Here is a 20,724-nt window from a genome sequence, read left to right on the forward strand (position 1 = left end):
AAAAATGATGGCAACATTTGTGGACAGCGGGACTAAGTGTCATGATCCTGCCATTTTGGTTTGGTTTTATTTGTTATGTGGCAGGACTGTGACAGTTTCCTCCACCTCTCTCTCATGTTGTCCATGTGCTTTTGTTTTCCTCCTTCCCTCATGTTTTCCATGGGTGCTGCTCAGCAGCGCAATCAGCATTGTCATGGCAGTGTTGATTCAAGCTGCTCATGATTATTGGCAGCACCTGTGTTCAGTCATCCCTTCCACTTTATATTCTTCACGTTTTTGCTCTAGTGCTAGCCCAAGATCCCTGCAGGTGGTGTTATGATAAGACTCGTCTCAAACATCTCTTTCTGTTGGGCCTGGACAAGACTATCCATCCAGAGGAGATGGGGGAGATTTTTGCTTGGCCATTTTGGGATTTGGTGAATCACATCTGTCGGCTTGCTGAGGTGGAGCTTATGCTGCAGGTGTGGGACGCCAAATCCCAAAACTCCTTTCAGTCATTGCTCTGTCAGTCCTCTGGCTCTTCTCGGGCATCGCATCATCGTAGGAGGCTGGCTGCCGTTCCCCAGTCTCTGCCAGCGCTCGCAACCATGGAGGCCGTTCCCCTGCCGCTACCAGTGCTCGCGGCCACGGAGGTCTTTTCCCTGGTTGATTCCGGTCCCGTCCTGGAGCCGCCTGTCCTCGCTCCTGTCATAGAGACACCTGATTCCGCTCATTCCAGTAAGCTAGCTCCTGTAGCCTGCTCACCAGATATTGCCATTTTGGTCTGGTTTTATTTGTTATGTGGCAGGATTGTGACAGTTTCCTCCATCTTTCTTTCTCTCAGGAGGTCCATGTGCTTTTGTTTTCCTCCTCCCCTCGTATTTCCCACGAGTGCTGCTCATCAGTGCTGATTTGTGCTGCTTGTGATTGTTGGCAGCACCTGTGTTCAATCTTCCCTTCCTCTTTATATTCTCTCCTTTGTCATGTCTTCCCCATCAGATCGTTGTGTTTGATCTCCAGTCTTGTCAGTCGGTAGATATGAGTACCAATTAGTTTGTTATATTTTCTATCTTGCCTTGTCTTTTCTGGTTTTCTCCCCCCGTGAGTTTTTGTTTGCATTTTGGTTTTGTTCGTTTTCTGTTATATTTATTCACGTGCTTGTCTTTATTTAGTTTCCCTTCATCGTGAGAGGTTTTGTTTGTATTCTGTTTTCATTTTAATAAAACCCAGTTCTTTGCCTCCTGTGTTTGGGTCCCTCTTTCTACCATTCTTGACACTAAGTTGTGAAATTTTAAATAATAGCAATAATATGAAGGATTTTTTTTTAATCAAATTGTTTATTATGATTAAGGAGTGTTGGTTATTCGTATTTTTTAAAACGTTACAGACATGACATTAGAAATTAGCATAATTATGATTCAAAGTAATGGCCAGCATCATCCAATCACTGCCAACCATGTTAAAAAAAATTATACATTATAAATTCTGAATTCATGTACTAATTACCATTGTCCCATGTCTGCCAAACATGTCAAGTGATCCAAACATCATCTGCAGCCTGAAACTGAACTTTTGATAGGAAGTCTTGAGTGAATGCACTTTGCTGCATAGAGAGCTATAGGATGCTCCCTTGCTCCCTATTTAGTGAATGACTTAACCTCCAGTGTGCTGTCTATCTGCACTGATCTCAGAACAGTTCGAAATGTACCTTATTTTAATACTAACTCCATAAAAAGCCTTGATTCTCAATGTGATACTGCAGAGTAAATATAGGATTTCTAAGGAAAAGATGCGCTAAAGTACACATCAGTGTACATTGTGTTTAGCAGTGTGGCATTTCAGATAAATCGCTCAAATTGCAAAAATGGCATATCGGATGAAACTAGAGACTCTAATCTTTTGACTAAAATAGGTTTCAATATAAAAACTTAGATCAGTCGGTTTAAATGAATTTAAATTTTGCAAAGCCAAAAAAATAATGTCCACGCATTTGTACTCTGGGTCGCATGAGGTTATATGTCCGACAAAATCATAAAGCCCTATTGAATAGAGTTGAAACTAGTTTTGTCGATAGTTTCAAAAGTTCAACCTACATGTACAGTATTTCTTCACTATAAACCACAGATATTGATTTATAATCATTTTTATTCACACTTACAAACATTATTACATTATATAATGCTTAGCAGGTTATTAAAACTGCAGCACTGCTTTCTTATTCTTTAGAATAGTATGCACTGGTGAATAATGCACAGCAAGGCCAGGCACGTCTATTAAGAAAGTAAATAGGATCCATTTTGATTTCATGTTGAATTGAAATGTCTTTAAAAGAGATTCCCTTCTAAAGATAATGAATGAAATGTACTGTAGCATTGACTTTGTGTTTTTGTGTCTTTGCTGTATTCATAGAGGTGTAATTGTTGCCTGGTATTTCTGTGTTCACAGCACTATAGCAAACAGTTTCACTGTGCCATGGTTCAGTGGTCAGTGCTGCTGTCCAGATGGGCACTGCAGTCTTGCTGTGTCTGTATGTGTGTGCACATTTGTCCTTGTCATCATATATATATATGTGTGTGGGCGTCTGGCTTTCTTGGACATTGGCCTATTAAAATCGATCTGTGTATGTGTTACTTTCTTGGACTTGTAAGCATTTTTCTTCATGGCATTACTTCCAGTTCAGCCAATGCATGTTTTCTGTGTGTGCAGCACTGCAGTTTCCATTTCATACTGCAGAGAGTACACTGTTACAGAATTTTAACAGGAAAGTCTTGTTTTACTCTCTCTTTTCTGGAGAAACATTTGTTGATCAGTATTTATTATGAAAATCTCTTCCTGCACTTCCTGTTAACCATCTGTTTATTCTTGTGTTACTCATTTGTTGATAAGGGTTATTAGTTTTGAAAGTGTAATATGACACTCATACAGCAGTGATTTCTGAACACACACACACACACACACTCATACACACACTGCAGCAGTTCCCTCACTGCTCTGAATTCGTATTCTGTATTATAGTGACTACGGTATCACAAAAGACAGTAATGAGGCCTCGCACTCTCACACACTCTCTCACGAACTTGTACAATTATAATATTCACACTGGCATACTAAAAACCAGGTGGACAATTCCAAATATGTCATATTTTCCAATCTAATGCTAATGATTGCAATAGATTTATATACCATGGTATTTACATGGTTATCCAAGGTACTTCAAAGAATGCCAAAGTACTACCATATTACATGGTACATTGCAGTACCATGGTACTTTTAAGTACTATTTTGTTAGAAATATTGTATTGTAATAGAACTGATATGAGGTCCTCTAATATGAGGTCCAAATGTCACGTTACTACAATATCACTATATTTTTGCAAAATTTGTTTCACGGGACTTTTTCTACAAATCATGGGAGTTTCCTGGTGATATAATCACAAGAGGCACTACAACAATTATTTTTATTTCACACAAATCACGAGTAAAAAGGCTGATTATCATTTTATAAACACGTACTTTTTGCTCTGTTCCTCACACAAACTACCTTATGACATTAAAACACTGTAGCACGTAACTTGTGAAGGCGATACATTTTAGCTTTTGCATTAAAGGTGCAGTATGTAAGATTCAGAAACCCTTGTTATTAACGACGAATCGACCAAAACAATGACGTAACGTACAAAGAGACTGAATGTGATTCACCGACATCATGCTGACAGATGAGGTAGCATAATTAAAATTACAGTTATGATTGTTTTACTACAAACTTTGAGACTGTATATTATATTTGATTCTCCATTGCTGGAACAGGGCTAAAACAAAGTGTGGATATAGGTCTGACTATGAGAGACTGTAGTTGGAAGTAATCACTTTTCTTTGCATTTCAGCGGCTTCTCCCCCTCTGCACCGGTGTAGTGCAGAGAACACCCCTGGGCGCTTCGGCAGAAATAACTAAAACAAAAAGAGTATATTTTCTTCTAAAAGAGCGGCACCCACGGAGCGTCTTTTTAAAGATGCCTTTCCGTTTGTGTGTTATTCCTTGTTGCGGTCGCGGCTTGCCTTCGTGAGAAAGCCCCAGCGGCTCCCTGCCTCGGCCCTTCTACCTACGGGTATGAGCCCGCGGCGGTTAGCAATGGGGGTGATTTGGGGACCTCAATGGGAGCACCTCTGCCGGGTATCCCCCCACGGACCTCCATTCCTCAGCACGCTCACCCCGGTCGGGCTCTCGGATGAGACCGCCGGCTCGTCTCAGGACGAGTTCGACCTCTTATTCGGAGCCCGGGAAGACGATGAGCTCTCTAGCGCAGCATCAGAGAGTAGGCTCGTTCAGTCCGATGCGGAGGCTTCGGCTGGGCTTCCTCCCTCGGGTACAGTCGCCCAGTCGCAGGCCGACGCGGAGTTGGCCGACATGCTTGCCCAGGCAGCCGCGAGCATCGGGTTAGAATGGAACCCTCCACTCTCCCCTGAACCCTCACGGCTCAACGATTGGTTCCTCAGCTTGGAGCGGCACTCACGGCCGCGCCCAGCCCGGTTCCTTTTTTCCCGGAGGTGCATGAGGAGCTGACAAGATCGTGGAGGGCACCTTTCATGACCCGATCCCGATCTCTCAGCTCCCCTGCCCTCTCTACCCTCGATGGTGGGGCGGCCAGGGGCTATTCGGGGATCCCCCAGGTGGATAAGGCGCTTGCGGTGCACTTGTGCCCGCAGAGCACCACCACCTGGCATGGGTGCTGAAGCTCCCATCCAGGGCCTATAGGTTCACGTCTTCTCTGATGGCTAAGGCCTACGGCGCCACTGGACAAGCCGCCTCCGCCCTGCATGCCATGGCTCTCCTGCAGGTACACCAAGCTAAAGCACTGTAAGAACTGCACGAGGGTAGTTCCAACCTGGGATTGATGCAGGAACTGCGCTCGGTGACCGACCTCACTCTCCGGGTGATGAAGGTCACGGTGTGGTCTCTCGGTTGGGCGATGTCCACCCTGGTGGTCCAGGAACACCACCTTTGGCTCAACCTGGTCGAGATGAGAGAGGCTGACAAGGCACGGTTCCTTGACGCCCCCATCTCCCAGGTTGGCCTGTTCGGCGACACCGTTGAGGACTTTGCCCACCGCGGCTCAAGACCCTGCACCCCGTCTGCTTGTTGCCAAGAGGCGTCCTCTTTCGGCAACAGCACTGGCTCCGCCACAGCCCGCCCCCACGGCCCGGTCCTGGCATGGAGCCCACCGCAGGAAGCAGATGCCACCCGTTTCATGGGCGACCCAGGGATGAGGAGACCCGCTGCTCTGGAGCTGGTGAACAGACCTCCCCCTTCCTCGACCGATCCTATGGTGGGTATCAGGAGCAAGGTAAGTGCTTCGATGTCCCTCGACTCAGCACGGCCATGGGGCTCAAGCCCCCTCGATGTGGCGCCTCAGGCTCTGCACCGCTGCTAGGCCCCACCCACCAGTATGTCCGACGAGACTGTGCCCTTAGTCCCCCTCGCCCGGAGCTTGGACGCGTGACTCGGCTATGCGATTCAGTTCGCCAGGCGTCCGTCCAGGTTCAGCGCCATCTGCTTCACCTCGGTGAAGGGCGAGAATGCCACGACCTCGCGCACGGAAATCACTACCCTTCTATGGAAGGGTGCGATAGAGCCTGTCCCTCCGGCCGAGATGAAGAAGGGGTTTTACAGCCCCTACTTCATCGTACCAAGGAAAGGCGGTGGGTTGCGGCCAATCTTGGACCTGCGAGTACTGAACTGGGCATTGCACAGACTCCCGTTCAAGATGGTGATGCAAAAACGCATTCTAGCGAGCGCCCGGCATCAAGATTGGTTCGCGGCAGTAGACCTGAAGGACATGTACTTCCACGTCTCAGTTTTACCTTGACACAGATCCTTCCTGCGGTTTGCTTTCAAGGGCCGGGCGTACCAGTACAAGGTCCTCCCACTCGGCCTGTCCATGTCCCCTCGCATCTTCACGAAGGTCGCAAAGGCAGCCCTTGCCCTGCTAAGGGAAGTGGGCATTCGCATTCTCAACTATCTCGACGACTGGCTAATCCTAGCTCACTCTCGGGATGTGTTGTGTTCGCACAGGGACCTGGTGCTCACACACCTCAGCTGGCTAGGGCTTCGGGTCAACTGGGAAAAGAGCAAGCTCTCCCCGGTTCAGAGCATCTCTTTTCTCGGCTTGGAGTTGGACTCAGTCTCAATGACGGTGCACCTCACAAATGAGCATGCACAGTCGGTGCTGAACTGTCTGAAGGCGTTCAGATGGAAGACAGCGGTCCCACTGAAATTTTTTCAGAGGCTCCTGGGGCATATGGCATCCTCAGCGGTGGCCACACCTCTTTGGTTGATGCATATGAGACCGCTTCAGCACTGGCTTCAGACTCAAGTCCCGAGATGGGCATGGCACCACGGGACACATCGTGATCTGTCACCGCCTCTTCAGCCCTTGGACCGACCTGACATTTCTATGGGCAGGGGTTCCCCTAGAACAGGTCTCCAGGCGTATCGTGGTTATGATGGATGCCTCCAAGACGGGCTGGGGTGCCGTATGCAACGGGCACGCAGCCACCGGCTCCTGGACTGGCCCGCGGCTACGTTGGCACATCAACTGCCTCGAGTTGTTGGCAGTACTTCTTGTCCTGCAGAGGCTTCGACCGTTGATCCAGGGCAAGCATGTGTTGGTTCGGACAAACAACATGGCAATGTAGTATACATCAACCCCCAAGGCGGCCTATGCTCCCGTTGCATGTCACAAGGAGCCCGCCGTCTCCTCCTCTGGAGTCAGCAGCACTTCAAGTCACTGCGAGCCACTCATATCTCGGGCGACCTCAACACCGCAGCAGACGCGCTGTCATGACAGGTTACACTCAGGGGAAAGTGGAGACTCCACTCCCAGGTGGTCCAGCTGATTTGGAGTCGATTCGGTCGAGCACAGGTAGACCTGTTTGTTTCCCAGGAGTCCTCCCACTTCCCAATTTTGTACGCCCTGACCCAGGCACCCCTTGGTATAGACGTGCTGGCACACAGCTGGTACACAGCTGGCCCCCAGGACTACGCAAATATGCGTTTCCCCCACTGAGCCTACTTGCACAGACCTTGTGCAAGGTCAGGGAGGACAAGGAGCAGGTTATCCTGGTAGCACCCTACTGGCCCACCCAGACGTGATTCTCAGACCACACGCTTCTCGCAACAGCCCCCCCCCCCCGGCGAATTCTAAATGCTAAGTAGTTATTGCTCCTTTAACAAAGCATGTACAGCATTTTCCTTGTGTCCTCAACTTAAGCAAAAGCTCCAGTCTTCTCCACAGTTGTAACACCGTGTAACAGAATTGGATTTAAATCCCAAAATAACAAAAAAGCACTGTCATGTCTTCCCCTTTTCTCATGTTGCTCAAATATACATAAAATAACACTTCATTTTTTGTTTTGTTTTTTACAAAAACAAAGTCCCATGCAAAGCATTCTAAGAACTACAAATCCTCTGCCCAGTTTTAGTTGTCAACAAAAAATGTTAAAATAGTCCCAACACAAATGGATTAAGTAAACTTCCATTTAGAAAAATGTAGATTGAATGTAATTCAAAAATGTAAGCAAAAATAATGTTTGCGCTGTTGTTGAAAATTCTTGATTGTCCACCCACTCCTCTTTCTTATATTTCTATTAATCAAAAACAGTGTCTCAAAATGATCGGTTTTCGTTTCTGTTCTAAAGTGACGTCACTTTAGAGCAGGCCACGCCCACGACTGGTGACGGACTCCACCCTATTATCATAGACCCTCCCCTGAGTGATCTACACACAGTCTGCCATTTTCTTCCACGCTGGAGCAGCTATGGTGAGAAGAATAATGTCTCAGCTTCATAAGTGTCATAAGTGTTCTGTTGTAGGCTGTAAAAGTGAACATAAGAGTCTTTGTGTACTCCCAGCAGCAGAGCCACTGAAGACGCAGTGGAGAAGTTTTGTTTTTGAAGAAAATGTGCCACAAAACATACCAAAATTCGTGTATGTTTGTGCAAATCATTTTACACCGGACTGCTTTGTGAATGAGGATCAATATTGTGAAGGTTGGGAAAGGACGAGTTGGGAAGCTCGGACACCGTCAAAGTAAGGCTTTTATTTTCTGTCCTTTGCACAGCCTGTACACTCTCTCTAGTGTTTTCCTGGGTTCACTCAGATAGCTTTACCAATAACAAAAACTCTCCATAAACATAAACATCTTAAAAGACATGCAGCTTTTTGACATTCAGGACACACGCCAACACTGGACTGACGTGTCGTTCTCTCTCTGCTTCTGACGGTGGTGTGGCTGTTTATATGCCGCTCTCCCCAGCTCACTGGAATTAGAGACAGGTGTTAGACATAATTTAGCTCCAGTGTAAGTGCCCTTACCGCTTTCTCTCTCTCCGGACGGGTGATCGACCATGCCCCCGCTGCCACAAATATAAAGCAGGATTTTCCAAATATTTGATTCTCAAGCATGGATCAGTACCAACTGTTCATGTTCCAGCTTTAGTATCGCACTTTATATTTTGTTAATGTTTGCAAATCGCCTTTCCGAATGTGCTTGTTAGTTGATTCCACGGCTAATGCAGCTAAATTTACCATTGTCTCTGTATTCACGGAGACCAGAGCTATGTCGTTATTTTTACATTTACTGTCTGTATAATAATAGGGGGCGGGGAGCAGCAGCTCATTTGCATTTAAAGAGACACACACGAAAACAGTGTGTTTTTGATTCCACCTAAAAAGAGGCATTTACAACATGGTATAATAAATGATCCGTGGGGTATTTTGAGCTGAAACTTCACAGACACATTCTGGGGACACCTGAGACTTATATTACATCTTGTAAAAAGGGCAATAATAGGTCTCCTTTAATGTAACTTGACTGAGTCAAAGCAAAAAGACAACTAGCTTAAGTTGTGATTTTTTTTTTTTTTTTTTTTGAAAGAGTGAATGAAAAAAGTAGTTGATTTTATGTTTCTGTGTTATTTGTGATTTGAGCATCCAGACAAAAAAAGAAAAAAACATTTATGTTCCTATATATGCAGATGAGCACATGTACAAACAAATACACCTGTTTTCCTGTCATCACACATCTGTTCTTTATACACCTTCCTCTGAACAATGTGAACGAAATGATGCATACAGTTTTCACCGGCCTACTGAGGGATTTCTGAGCTCTTCTGCCATGTAGTCTCTCAGTTCTTCAACTCTGACTCAGCTCTGTGTGATGAGGAAAGATCTGTTGACACCCAACAGTGCACATGTCTGCTTGCCTACACCTTCTTCACACAGAGCTAAAGGAGTTTTAAATTATAAACTCAGCAAAAAAATAAATGTCCTCTCACTTTCAACTGCTTTTATTTTCAGCAAACTTAACTCATGTAAATATTTGTATGAACATAAAAATATTCAACAACTAAGACATAAACTGAACAAGTTTCACAGACATGTGACTAACAGAAATGGAATAATGTGTCCCTGAACACATTATTCCACAAAAGTAACAGTCAGTATCTGGTGTGGCCACCAGCTGCATTAAGTACTGCAGTGCTTCTCCTCCTCATGAACTGCACCAGATTTGCCAGTTCTTGCTGTGAGATGTTACCCCACTCTTCCACCAAGGCACTTGCAAGTTCCCGGACATTTCTGGGTTAGTATGGCACTAGCCCTCACCCTCTGATCCAACAGGTCCTAGACGTGCTCAACTGGACTGAGATCCGGGCTCTTCGCTGGCCATGGCAGAACGCTGACATTCCTGTCTTGCAGGAAATCACGCACAAAATGAGCAGTATGGCTCGTGGCATTGTTGTGCTGGAGGGTCATGTCAGGATGAGCCTGTAGGAAGGGTACCACATTAGGGAGGAGGATGTCTTCCCTGTAACGCACAGCATTGAGATTGCCTGCAATGACAACAAGCTCAGTCCAATGATTATGTGACATACCACTCCAGACCATGACGAACCCTCCACCTCCAAATCGATCCCGCTCCAGAGTACAGGCCTCGGTGTAACGCTCATTCCTTCGACAATAAACGCGATTCCAACCATCACCCCTAGTGAGACAAAACCGCGGCTCGTCAGTGAAGAGCACTTTTTGCCAGTTCCGTCTGGTCCAGCGAAGGTGGGTTTGTGCCCATATGCAACATTGTTGCCCGTGATGTCTGGTAAGGACCTGCCTTACAACAGGCCTACAAGCCCTCAGTCTAACCTCTCTCAGCCTATTGCGGACAGTCTGAGCACTGATGGATGGATTGTGCATTCCTGGTGTAACTCGGGTAGTTGTTGTTGCCATCCTGTACCTGTCCCGCAGGTGTGATATTTGGATGTACCGATCCTGTGCATGTGTTGTTACACGTGGTCTGCCACTGCGAGGAAGATCAGCTGTCTTTCCTGTCTCCTTGTAGCGCTGTCTTAGGCATCTCACAGTACAGACATTGCAATTTATTGCCCTGGCCACATCTGCAGTCCTCATGCCTCCATGCAGCATGTCTAAGGCACGTTCACGCAGATGAGCAGGGACCCTGGGCATCTTTTTTTTGGTGTTTTTCAAAGTCAGTAGAAAGGTCTCTTTAGTGTCCTATGCCTACCATGCTGTTAGTGTCTTAATGACCGTTCCACAGGTGCATGCTCATTAATTGTTTATGGTTCATTGAACAAGCATGGAAAAACTTTGTTTAAACCCTTTACAATAAAGATCTGTAAAGTTATTTGTATTTTGACAAAATTATCTTTAAAATACAGTGTCCTGAAAAAGGGAGTTTATATGTCTGCAGCTGAGGATATGCTCTGGTTGTAATGTCACACAAACTAATTACAGCTCAGAAAAAGGCAGACAAAACAATATAGTGGATGATGATCTTTGTTGAAATTCAACAGCTGTATCAGTGTGAAGGATGAAGCCACCACTTAGAGAGACATCAGATTTGTCTTATTTGGAAAGGCAATAATCTGAGAAGCCTGACCTGAACTGCAGGGATGGGGCTGCGAGATAAAGTGGATAATTTCGTGTTTTGTTTTGTTTTTTACTCAGTGAGTGTATCTGTTAATTTTGTTTGCTGCTCTGGTTTCAAACAAACAGTTTAAAGGGATTATATGCAGAAAGTTACAGTGATGGAGATCAGTTTGAAAGGGAATGCATACTTTGCGTGCTGATTTAGTATTCTCAACATAAGCTCTGAAAATCTGGGGGTGGCGGGTGTCCGCAAGCCAAAATCAGTGCTCTTGGTTTCTCTCCAAATCAAATGCATCCTAACTCACTTCCTGCAAGTCAATGCTGCATGGTTTTACCAGCCCACAGAAATAAACACGGTTAAGAAAGCCTGTTCGGTTCTACTTACGGAAATCAGTACTGCAAAATAAAGCGAAACTTTGTTGATTTTATCCAAGTGTTAAAGGGATAGTTCACCCATAAATAAAAATTCTGCCATCATTTACTCACCCTCATGTTATTCCAAACCAGTATGACTAACATCTCCTTTTGTGTTTCATAGATAAAAGAAAGCCACACAGTTTTGGAACATGTGGTAGCGTTTAGCGCCAGAAATCTTTTAAGTACCGATGCTACAGTTTTTGATTCCCACATGCACACATTAACATATACCTGTATATGCTCCACTGGGGGAAGATCAAGACAGTGCAGTCTTAACACCTCAGTAAATGGCTTGAATTTACAGAGCTCAGGTCTGCCATAACTCAGCCTAAGGGATCTTCTAAGAGCTTAGATTAAACTGCAGAACCAAAGCACTGCATCTTAATTCCCTACTTGTGTATGATAAAACACACCAGACTTCTTCCACACCTGTTTATAGTAATTAGAGTGGTCTCGCATAGTCAAATAAGAATTACATTTAAAATTTAAAATTGCAGCCTATTCTTGCCATGTGCCCCCTACTTAGACAGGTAGAGACTGTCTGACTGGCATGTAATGAGGCCAACCACAATTTGGTTGGATTTTGTGCCGTTTAGGTACTTCTAGGAAGTAAAGTCTCGTTAAAACTAGAGATGTCAGTATTAATGCGTTAATGTATGCGATTAATTAAAATAGATTAACGCCGGATGGGACTTGCGATATTAAAAAATCAAGTATTATTTAGCATATGTACGGCACATAATTACAACAGAAGCACATCAAGTCTTAACAATCACCAAAACACAGTATGAGATGTTTTTGTCTGCAAGCACTTTTCATGTGGATTTCAAAGTGGCTCTGGCGTTGACACCCTGATGCGAATCATGAACGCAACTTCATGATTGCTGTAGGAAAGCGGATAGCCACAGTCTGCCTGCTGATTAATATTGTAGAGGATGAGAGTTTGAGAGATTTACTGCTCATTGCAATGAAAATGCAACCTGGGGAGACTAGTTCTTTCAATTAGTCCAACTCCAAATTAGACTTTTGGAAGCATTTAATGTTACCTGAATTGGTGCTATTTTAGTGCATTTCTGTTTTTATGTTGTGCTTACTATACTAAGGCTTTGTTATAAAAATGTTAATAAAGCATTATATTGTTACATACTGTATTGTTTTGTTTTATTTCCTAAGATGAAAATAAATGCATTTTGACATGATAAGTGTAAAATTTCAGCACTTTCAAAATCTGTGATTAATCATGATTACCTTCAAAAAATTATGTGATTAATCGTAATTAAAAATTTAAACGACAGACAGCACTAGTTAAAACATTTTTTCAAACGCTCATTAGTTTATAAAATTTGGCTACTAACAAAGTCCAACAGTGTATGTACATGCATCACCGGGGATTTATGTAATTCTTATCATTTTTTCTGAAAGTCATTAAAATTCCCACCACATTGTCAATTCCACCGCATCACAAATTCTGTATTGAGTCTATTAGAATTCCATTTTTAATGCTTTTTAAATAAAATGGCTGACTCCTTTGTCTTGCTAAGGCTAATTTAATAGCAAACAGTTCATGTATCCTAATTATGCACTATTAAATATTAAATATTTTCACACTTTTTTCATAATTTGGCAAAATTATGGCTTGATTGGTACAGTAATAACAGCCAATAAAAATATTGTGCTCACAAGTGATATTTACCATTATTTTCATTGTTTTCATCAAACGTTACTTGTCTCATATTTCAAGTCAAGCATGATCTTCACTGACACTTTTGTCAACTTGGTTAACAAGTAAACTAGCTTTTGAAAATACTTTATTAGGGGCAAAATTGTTTGGTGTGGTAGAAATGATTCCTGTGGGACAGTTGTATTTAAAAAAAAAATATTACAATAAAATGCGCAATAAATATTGAAATTGTTTATTGTTTATTTTACTCTTCGTTGAGGTTATCATACATTTTAAATTAAATTATCATAAAGTTTTAAAAATGTAATAATTTGTATTTTCTTTAATGGATTTTCGTTGTTTAAAATTGAAAGTCTGGGTCTGGGACAAGGCTTAAACAGTAAAATATAAACATAAAAGGCATTTAAAAACAACCAAAAATAAATGAAGGCATGGCAAAAAGTTTCCATGTCAGTTTTAATGTGACCTTCTAAAAACAAAAAGAAAAAAACTTGAAATTTGTTAGTTTTAATAAAAAAAATCAACACCTTGGACATGAAATTGCCTAAAGTGCCTGAAGAAACTAATAATTAATTAAATAATTGCCAAGCAGTCTACGGTTTAACAGAAAACACCAGAAGATTTGCAAAACATTTTTATAGACAGTGATTAAAATCATCACAAATATGCTTGTGGTGCTGGTTAACATACTCCTACATTAATTTACAAAAAAAAGTATGAGTATGATTATTTCATCCTTAAAGCAGTCAATTGTTGTATCAATCTGTTACCTTTTGAAAAAAAAAAAAAAACTTGTTTCTAAGTGGACTGAAAAAAAACCTGTGTGCACTTACTCCCGGATGTTGCGTAAAGCCAGCCAATCAGATTAGAGCTTACTATATCGAATAAGTACTTTCCAGTTTTATGTGCAATGTGCATTAAATGTGTCAGTGAACAGACTATTGGCGGTCCATTCTATAATCACAAGAACCAAACAGACTTTTAAGCAATTTTGAGGACAATAATGTTAGACCGAGAGGAATCAAGTGTGTTTTTAAAGTCTTGCTGTATTCTTTGATTAGTGGCATTTTGTGTGTGTAGTGCTGAAGTGAATGAGGTGTTATAGGGTGGTGGAAGCTTTAATGGTGGAGGGGTGAGGTATTAAATTCAAGCTAGGTTCGCTGTTAAAGGCGTATCTGCACTCTGATGAATAGAGCTTTCCTTAATTTATTTTTATATTGTAGCCAATAATATGATCTAAATGGGAGGCGAAAGCCATAAATAGTTTTCATCCAAGACTTTAGGGCATAAATACCAGCCAGTCATTTTGTGTGTGGGTGTGTGCTCACATTTACTTCTTTTCAAAAGCTATTAAGGAGGTATTGTTCTGTGTAATAGCAATCTTAAATCACTGAAGTGCTTTAAGACTCAGAATGGTCTCTGTGGATTGGTCATGGCTGATCAAATATTCAGTCACTGTCCGGAGAGAAATTTGAAGTCACCTAAAGTTTCCTCTGAGTCCTAAAAAAAAAGTCAGTTGTTGAAAAGCATCATGGTCACAGTTTGGCAGGTCATTCATGCTTTCAAGTTAAATTAAAAGCAAAATGCTCAATCTGATTCAACCAAATACCACATGAAACTCAAGGATTCTCCATGAGATCAAGAAGTTCTCATGTACAGATTTGTGTCCCCTAATATGGAAAGTAATTTTTTACTGTGTGCTTTTACAGTCAATTTATAATTAATCTTGTTAACCAATGTACAGAATGGTATGATGTTTTACATTGATTTCTTAAAGAGATAGTTCACCAAAAAATGAAAAATCTGTCATCATTTACTCCAAACCTGTATGACTTTAAGAAAACAAAAATGTTAGGCAGACTATCAGCCTCAGTCGCCAATTACTTTTTTATTGCATCTTTTTTTTCCCCATACAATGGAAGTGAATGGTGACTGAGGCTATGATTCCGTGTAACATCTCCTTTTGTGTTCCACAGAAGAAAGTATGTCATACACGTTTGAAACAACATGAGGGTGAGTACATGATGACAGAATTAAAATTTTTGGGTGAACTATCCATTTTATGTTGCATTCTGCATAGTTTTATTATATTCCCTGAGGTCCACTGACAATGTATTTTTTTTTTTTTTTTTTTTTTTGCATTAAAACATTCATCATTTAGTAATATATGATCATTTTCCGCCCTGTCTGTGGCATTCTCTCTGAAATGCTCAGTTTTGGCATAAGCACCTTCTTAAAACTTAAACATTAATGCCCACTAGTCTGATTGGCTAACAGTGTGCAGCCCCTCAAATTCAGCCATTTTTTAAACTCAGTCTGAAGAGAATGATCAAGCTCCACAACATTATAAAACTAAATTTCAGGGGTTACACATAATCCACATCAAACACATTGCATCTGAATATATTAAACTGTTCATCTCAAGCAAAACTGTTAACACTCACACCCTGTTTACACCAGACTTGAGAGTCGCGTCAAAAGCAATAGAACCCATTATAATCAATGATGCTGTCTATCATGGAAGCGTCCGCTGCAGCGTGTCGCGTCGCGCCGACAGATGTCCCGTTACATTTGTGCTGCATGCGCTACCGCTACTACTGCCAATAACACAAATAAATGGTTTAGAAAGTTAGTGTCAACGCACCCGGTGTAGACTGCCTCAAGCCGTTGTGTTGCATCGTGTCAATGGACGCACCCGGTGTAAACCGTGCGTCAGCACCATTAACTATCAAACAGTCATGACATCTGAAATACTCATGAATGAAATGGTTTACTTTATTGATCGGGTCCAAGTGTTTTTAACTGCCCCATCCTTCAATAACGGTTCATTTGCAAATCTTGAATCATTTTATGACTAGTTCACAGCAATCCACATTGATATAAGCCGAAAAAACATGCAATCCACGCTGAAATACGCTGAAGACACATCCATATCCAGTTTCCAGTATCATCCTGTACTGAAATGCACATCGCCGGAAACGCATCTAAACGGTCAAAGATGCCCATCCAACGCATGTTTTCATACACCAACAATTAAAAATAGCACAGATAGGCGAAAGAACATGTCCATGATGCGTTTGTGCTCAAAACAGCAACATGCAGAGCTGCTGAATGACAGAGAATTGCTTCTTCTCTTCAGAGTTGTAACTTGACACCACGTCTTTTAAAAGCAGCCAGATATATGTACCAAGTGGTCAAAGATGTCTGTCTGTGCATGTTTAATTACAAAAATAATTTTAAATAGTCCAGATGGGTCCCCTTTGGTGTTCAGGAATAGTTAGGCCACAGTAGGCTTTGTTTGTCCTTCTGTCTATGTTTACGAACTGAAGCACCAGTGGGCAGGGCCAAAAGTGCAATGATTTTAAGTAGGCGTTAATGATTTTGAGCTGTAGAGGCGGTTATGAATGAATGTACCCCAAATGACATAGGGAAACGAGGCGTTTGTGCAGCTTGGTTTCACTAAATGCTTTTACTGCACTGGGGATTAAGTTTTGAGTTCTGAAATGTACAGTATTTTTTTTTTATAGTAGAAAGATGTCTTATATGTCAAAATATCAAGGAAAATTGGAGTCCTCATGACATGACCCCTTTAATGTAAGATTTAAATTGGTTGGAGCTCTGGACTTGTGGTTACTGCACATGATGGGATGTGGTGCTCTTGTGGGCAGTGCAGGTTTGAATCTGGCTCACTTCGTTTTCCAGTCCTTTTCCTCCCTCTTTTCCCCATCATTTCTGTCCTCTCTCTCCTCTCTTATCAATAAACATTTCAAAAAGTCAAAAAATAAAACAGAAAAGTAACAAAAATTAAATTTTTGTCATCATGAAAGCCTGGCAGAAGTGGAGGCAGAAGGTTGTCATGTTGTAATTTTTTGCTCTCTACACAGGAATCTTGGGAAGTCAGGACTACGAGTGTCATGTCTTGGACTTGGTAAGCACTTTTTTGATTAATAAACCTATTTTTTGATGCATTTTCAGGTTAATGAGCACATTATAAAAGGTTTTGCATACCATTCGTTCATGGCCAGTACCATGAAGCAAGTTGAACAAACTCATGTGACAGGACTGGTTTCGAGTTGACAAAACCAAACTAATCCAATCAGGTTTAATTGGTACCATGACACTGCTCATCAGCTTCCTCTGTCAACTCAGGCTTTGATCCTGAGTTTAAGATTAGTTCACAAACACATGCACATGAACGAGTGATGTTTACAGTGAACAGCCAATCACGTGAAAAACGGAGAGGAAAAGAAAAATAGCGAGAGAGAGGGCGATTCACTTCTCACGAGAATCAGCGAGATTTACCTCTCCGCTGAAGACAGATCATTATGAAAATGCAGGATTTGAATTTAAGAATATAATAATTTAAATACATTAAAACAGCACAATGAGAGATTGTATAAAAATATGAAAGATTAAAACACATTTACACTGCACAAGAGATCACCCTGAAATCATGAAGAATTAAAACGCATGATTTACACAGCACAAGGTATCACTGTACAATTATGAAGAAATTAAAGACAAAGCAAATTAGGGTTAAGGTTTGGTTTAGGTTTAGGTTAATTAATCCATCTTACTAGCTGTTTTATAGATAGTCTAATATTGTATTATGTTTATATTTTCATAGATATTTTATATGTTATGGCTAGTGTAGGTAAATGAAGAACAATTATAGTGTTTTTAAATAAAATACAAGACTCCATCTGCTGAAAATCTATATTTAGACTCTCAAATGAACAATTTATCATGAAGAGTTGATTTTGTGGATTTCTAAGATTTTTTCTGTAAAGTGTGCTTTAAGAGAAACAGGGGAGTGACTTTATTGCTTCAAAGATGTCACTTTACTCACAGCTGATTGGTTCAGTATCCGTTAGTGATCTGTTACCCAGAACAAAACCGGAGCAGGTTAGCCCTGGAATGTAAGTTACTATGGCTATGAATTCTTTTAGAGAGACACTGGAGCAAACGCACACCTTAAGTTTGGAGGTGCAAGTTAGGACAAAAACTTTCAAAAGAAAAATATATAACTGCACACTCACAAGTTTATATTATTACCAGTACCTTGATAAAGGCTTGTTGCCGAAACGTTGGTAATAAAATAAACTTGTAAGAGAGTGTGCAGTTATATATTTTCCTTTTACTATGGCTATGAATACCAGTAAAGGCCGACCCACTTTCATGGTATCTAAAATCCAGGGTTGATGCAAACTAAAGTTAATTTACCTGGCTAGCAACCTCAACCGGCTTTATGGGACACTAAGGTCACACTGGCTATAAATATTATATATCAGTGAATACAGTACATTCACACAAGATATTTCAATTAAGTGCATGTAACACTTTCCTTTAAACTGTGTTTGAAGAGTCACTTGATCTGAAAAATGTCACAACACATCCCCCCTCATGTTACCCCCATCCATTCATATTTAATTTATAATGAATTTAAACTCAAGCTCACTAATTTCCTCACACACTCCAAACACAGCGGGGGAGTGATGAGTTGACGTTTAATTTATTCACTGTGCGATTTTAGTTTTACGATTAGCTGATTTCATTAACGAGCCTCATGAATACAAACATAAGGATGGTATAAATCTGTTACTGGATTCTCATTGAGAGGAAAACACGCAGTGTGACATGAATAGCATGCAGTTATAATGCTACAGGGCTCTAGGATAGCTACGCATGAGAACCTGCTTGCTTCAGTTCATTCCGATCTGTTTGCTTTATATTTATTGCTACCAAGGGTGTAAACACATATTCAAAATTGGGGGCACCAGGTATAATAATTTAGGAATCAAACACTCAAAAACCCATATCAATCCAACTTTTTAAACCCATTACCATGGTGAATTTAAAATTCACTAAACTGTGAATTAGCTAAACGGTTGTGCACTTTTGCCTGTAGTATTTTAGAGCAACTATCCAGTCAAATGTGGCACCATATGCGCTAATATTATTTAAATTAAGGCCTTGTCATTATTTTTAGCACAATCACTCCTCCTTTCTATGTTGGTTATGCTCATTATAGATTGTGCCTTTTTCTCAAAATTCAGCGCTATTTGTTTGGTGCAATTAACGTTGTGCTATTAACTGAATATTATAAAAAAAACATGTTTGTGTACATTTTCTGTTGATCATGGCAGCATTAATTCATCGAATGATGATCAAATGATGGAGAAGAGCATGGGCATGTATTGGAGCCAAAACAACAGAGACTTGCAAACCCAACGCTATCTGTGTTCTCGCAATTCTTAGTGAATTCCTTTTGAACAGAAAAATCATTCTTAAGATGCTGTAATGAAATGAGGCTTTGGAAAATAAACTGGTGTGGTCCGGACTGAATTTGACAAGAGTGACCTGTATTGTACTGATTCTTACTGCCATTCTTACTGGTACATTTATGAGCCTCAACTCTGGAAAATGTTCAGTCTTTGTAGCTTTGTACAGGATTTTCCTGGCAAAGGTCATTACCCCCGGTCAGACATCGCTCACGTTAATGTGATCATGTGATCAAACACCGCTACAATGCTGCAAGCTAAGCAGACTTCAACGCTTCAATCAGACATACACTTTACAGAATGCATAAGAATGGCTTTTAGTGGAAACCACCAAAGCAGCAATAATTATTGTATGTGCTTGCATGAATGCATCCGTGCATGTGTGTATCATTTAAAAAGGATGTATGTATGTCAAAGGAATACACTATGACAGATTATAGTGACCCAGGCTGTCAGGGTCCAGAAAAGGACAAAAAAGCACCTTAAAAGTCATCCATATGACTTGTGCACTATAGTCAATGTCTTCTGAAGCCATACGATAGCTATTTGTGATGAACAGACTGACTTTTTTAAAAAAAGTGCCATATTTGATTTGAGACCTGCCTACTGAGTTGCATGGATAATTTTATATTACAGTGAATAATGATTTTGGTCTGTTCATCACACAAAGCTATCATTTGAATAGAAGATAAAGTGGGGAAAGCCAAAACCACCTTTTGTTTTAAGTTTACATAGATGAGAATTCTTAATCCTATGTTGTTTTTTGTTCCAAAGAAACGTGCCTATCATTGAATCAAGCTGCGAAAAAAAGGATTTAGGAATAAATCATTCTGGTTACTTGCATAACCTCCATTCCCTGATGGAGGGAATGAGACGTTGTGTCGATGTAGTGACACTCGGGGTCACTCTTGGGCCGTTCGACACTCATAACTATGTTGGGGGAGGTTATGTGTCGGCCTGGTGCGCTGGCTACGAGGCACATAGTTGTCTGCCCATCACACACCGCCAGTTCACGTAACACAGTTAAGCCAGTTGTGGCATTTTGTATAGGGACCTCTAGTGTCACTACATCGACACAATGTTGAGTGAGTGACAGATAGGGAACGTCCTGGTTACTTGAGTAATCTCCATTCCCTGATGGAGGGAACAAGACGTTGTGTCCCTCCTGCCACAACGCTGAACTACCCGCTGAAATGGCCGGACCTTGTCTCGGCTCCTCAGCATAAAACCTGAATGAGTGGTTGCATACCAGCTCCTTTTATACCCATATGTCCGGGGGAGTGGCATGCAAATACCACTCGCCAATTTTCATTAGCCTTTTATCAAAGACCAGAGGTGTTCCTGGCTCCCAAGAGTGACCCCGAGTGTCACTACATCGACACAACGTCTCATTCTCTCCATCAGGGAATGGAGGTTATGCAAGTAAC

At 41.6% G+C, this 20,724-nt stretch overlaps 1 protein-coding gene across 2 annotated transcripts in view; it reads left to right on the forward strand.

Moving 5' to 3' along the window:
• The window catches only part of LOC127442254 (voltage-gated potassium channel subunit beta-1-like), a 92,265-nt gene that overhangs the window by 14,920 nt on the left and 56,621 nt on the right, over nt 1-20,724 (forward strand). The window contains exon 2 of one of the 2 annotated variants that reach the window (XM_051700129.1): nt 16,901-16,944. The exons of the other annotated variant lie outside the window; for it this stretch is intronic. Coding sequence (XP_051556089.1) covers nt 16,901-16,944 — 44 coding nt within the window. The remainder of the gene's footprint in view (nt 1-16,900; nt 16,945-20,724) is intronic. 2 annotated transcript variants of the gene reach the window in all.

The sequence above is a fragment of the Myxocyprinus asiaticus genome, chromosome 6 (assembly GCF_019703515.2).
Source record: "Myxocyprinus asiaticus isolate MX2 ecotype Aquarium Trade chromosome 6, UBuf_Myxa_2, whole genome shotgun sequence".
Taxonomy (NCBI): Eukaryota; Metazoa; Chordata; class Actinopteri; order Cypriniformes; family Catostomidae; genus Myxocyprinus; species Myxocyprinus asiaticus.